At 63.0% G+C, this 2,650-nt stretch overlaps 1 protein-coding gene across 1 annotated transcript; it reads left to right on the forward strand.

Annotated features, from left to right (window-relative positions):
• Positions 1-317: 317 nt before the first annotated feature.
• On the forward strand, positions 318-2,067 carry HOXD11 (homeobox D11). Its single transcript, XM_056110422.1, has 2 exons — positions 318-1,086; positions 1,832-2,067. The coding sequence occupies exons 1-2, from the start codon at positions 318-320 to the stop codon at positions 2,065-2,067; spliced, it is 1,005 nt and encodes a 334-aa protein (XP_055966397.1).
• Positions 2,068-2,650: the final 583 nt, after the last annotated feature.

Consider the following 2,650-nt stretch of genomic DNA (forward strand, 5'->3'; position numbering starts at 1 on the left):
AGCGCGGTCGAGGGCGCCCCGGGAGAGGCGGCGGGCGGGCACGGGAGGCCGGGCCTCCCCCCTGGCGCGCGCGCGCCTCGGCGCCAGCCGCCGTCCCGGGGCGTGTTGGCGAGCGCTGATATAGATATAAGGACATTTCGCTCCATGGCGTCACGTGACATAATTACCACCAGAATCAATCAAGATGGATTGCACGTCAGCGCCCGGTGGGGATTTTTGCTTAGTTGATCCTGGCCCAAGCGTCTTGTGCAATCGATGGCTCAGGTCGGCGGCGCGGGGAGCGGCCCGGGGCTGGCGGGCGCGCACGCCGCGGAGCCATGAACGACTTTGACGAGTGCGGCCCGAGCGCAGCCAGCATGTACCTGCCGGGCTGCGCCTACTACGTGGCCCCGTCGGACTTCGCCAGCAAGCCGTCGTTCCTGTCGCAGCCGTCGTCCTGCCAGATGACTTTCCCCTACTCGTCCAACCTGGCGCCGCACGTCCAGCCCGTGCGCGAGGTGGCCTTCCGCGACTATGGCCTGGAGCGCGCCAAGTGGCCGTACCGCGGCGGCGGCGGCGGCGGCGGCGCGGGGGGCGGCGGCGGCGGGGGCGGCCCCGGCGGGGGCGGCGGCGGCGGCGCGGGGGGCTACGCTCCCTACTACGCGGCGGCGGCGGCGGCGGCGGCCGCGGCGGCGGCGGCCGAGGAGGCGGCCATGCAGCGCGAGCTGCTCCCGCCCGCGGGCCGCCGGCCGGACGTGCTCTTCAAGGCGCCGGAGCCGGTGTGCGCGGCGCCCGGGCCTCCGCATGGCCCTGCGGGCGCCGCCGCCAACTTCTACAGCGCCGTGGGCCGCAACGGCATCCTGCCGCAGGGCTTCGACCAGTTCTACGAGGCGGCGCCCGGGCCCCCGTTCGCCGCGCCGCAGCCCCCGCCGCCGCCTGCGCCGCCGCAGCCCGAGGGCGCCGCCGACAAGGGCGACCCCAAGACGGGCGCCGGGGGCAGTCCCTGCGCCAAGGCCACCCCGGCCTCGGAGCCCAAGGGGACAGCCGAAGGCGGCGACGGCGAGGGGCCCCCGGGGGACACGGGGGCGGAGAAGAGTGGCGGCACAGGTAGGCACCGCGTGGGGGTGGGCGGCGGGTTGGGGGGAGCGGGGAGGGGGCGCGCGGCGGGGGCCTCCTTCTGCTTGCGCCGTTTTATGTGCCACTTTATAAGCGTTCGAAGAGGTTTATACCTCCTATAAGATTTCCCGGGCCGCTGTAAAGCGTGTTTACGATAGGAAACCAATTTAGGTGGGCTTAAGGTAGACTTGCAGGAGGACCTTCGTGGCTGCAGAGAGCTTCTCCCCAGTTTGGGGGGCGACTGGAGGTGCTAGAGGTCTGGGAGGGAGGGAGAAGAGGAGGGAGGGGAGATTTCTAGACTCTGAGCGTGCACTCTCCAGCCTCAGGCTTAGAAGGCAAGTAGGGGGCTGGTGAGAGTTTGATTCTCTGACTGGACTTGATCCAAGCGACTGGTTGGCGCGCGACGCTGGCGGGATGGGAGAAGAGAGATGCCCCAGCGGGCGCTCATGCTCCTTTCCCATCACGGTCCAACTCAGAGCTGGCCTTGCCCTCTGCTCCCCACCTCGGTTCCAGGACGTGCGCCCGTGCGTGTGTGTGCGTGTGTGTGTCGGGGCGTGAACACAGGTCCATGTCTGCACTCTCTCCTGTGCCCGCCCATATATTATCCCCCCAAGGCAGGCAGGGTCTTTGAGGGGATGTCCCCAAGGGTCAAGCCTGGTTCGTCAGCGATGGCCCTAGGTTGGCGGGGGTAGGCAAGAGGCAGCCTCTCTTACCCTTTGGTCTTCTTGCCTTGCAGTGGCCCCCCAGCGGTCCCGGAAGAAGCGCTGTCCCTACACCAAGTACCAGATCCGCGAACTGGAACGCGAGTTTTTCTTTAACGTGTACATAAACAAAGAGAAAAGACTCCAACTCTCACGGATGCTCAACCTCACTGACCGGCAAGTCAAAATCTGGTTCCAGAATCGCAGAATGAAAGAAAAGAAACTGAACAGAGACCGCCTGCAGTATTTCACTGGAAACCCCTTATTTTGAGAGCTCCAAGAAGAATCCCCCTCCCCTGAGCCCCTCACCCACCTCCTCCCCACCAGCCTGCCCAGAGCAGGCCCAGTGTCTTGGGTTTAACTTCGCCTCTTCTCTGTGGAACTCCACGATTTCTTCCCACGGTCAACTCGGGACCTCCCAGCGATCACTGCAGCCTGCGAACGAGGCCGGGGACTTGGCCGGACGGATCCTAATAAGGGGAAAATGGTAAATGCAAACGTCCCTTTACAATTTTTACCGCCAATGTGCTCTTGTGCTCCTTCCCTGTCTCCGAGTCCCCGTGGGGACGTTGTTGGAATCTTTAGAGAGTTAGGCGACCAGGCTGGATGGTTCTTGTTTTTGTTCTAGGTTTAAGGGAGCCAGATTGTGTTCCCTTTGGTCATTGCAGATTATTTAAACTCTGGGAAATGTACCTTTGGTCTGTTGCATCAAGGCATACAGTCATTGTCTTTTGTGTGAATAAATGGTTTCTAGTAAAATGGAGGTTACAATTTCAATACACTGTATCAATATTCCTTTTCAAAGAACATTAGCATCTTCTTAGGATATATGAGTAGCCTAAACCTTCTCTCCC

This window comes from Sorex fumeus, unplaced genomic scaffold, assembly GCF_029834395.1.
Source record: "Sorex fumeus unplaced genomic scaffold, SorFum_2.1 ptg000009l, whole genome shotgun sequence".
Taxonomy (NCBI): Eukaryota; Metazoa; Chordata; class Mammalia; order Eulipotyphla; family Soricidae; genus Sorex; species Sorex fumeus.

Coding starts and splice junctions, on each gene's coding strand:
- HOXD11 (XM_056110422.1), top strand. CDS start 318: ATGAACGACTTTGACGAGTGCGGCCCGAGCGCAGCCAGCATGTACCTG. Junction 1,087..1,831: donor GGAGAAGAGTGGCGGCACAG/GTAGGCACCGCG, acceptor CTTGCCTTGCAG/TGGCCCCCCAGCGGTCCCGG.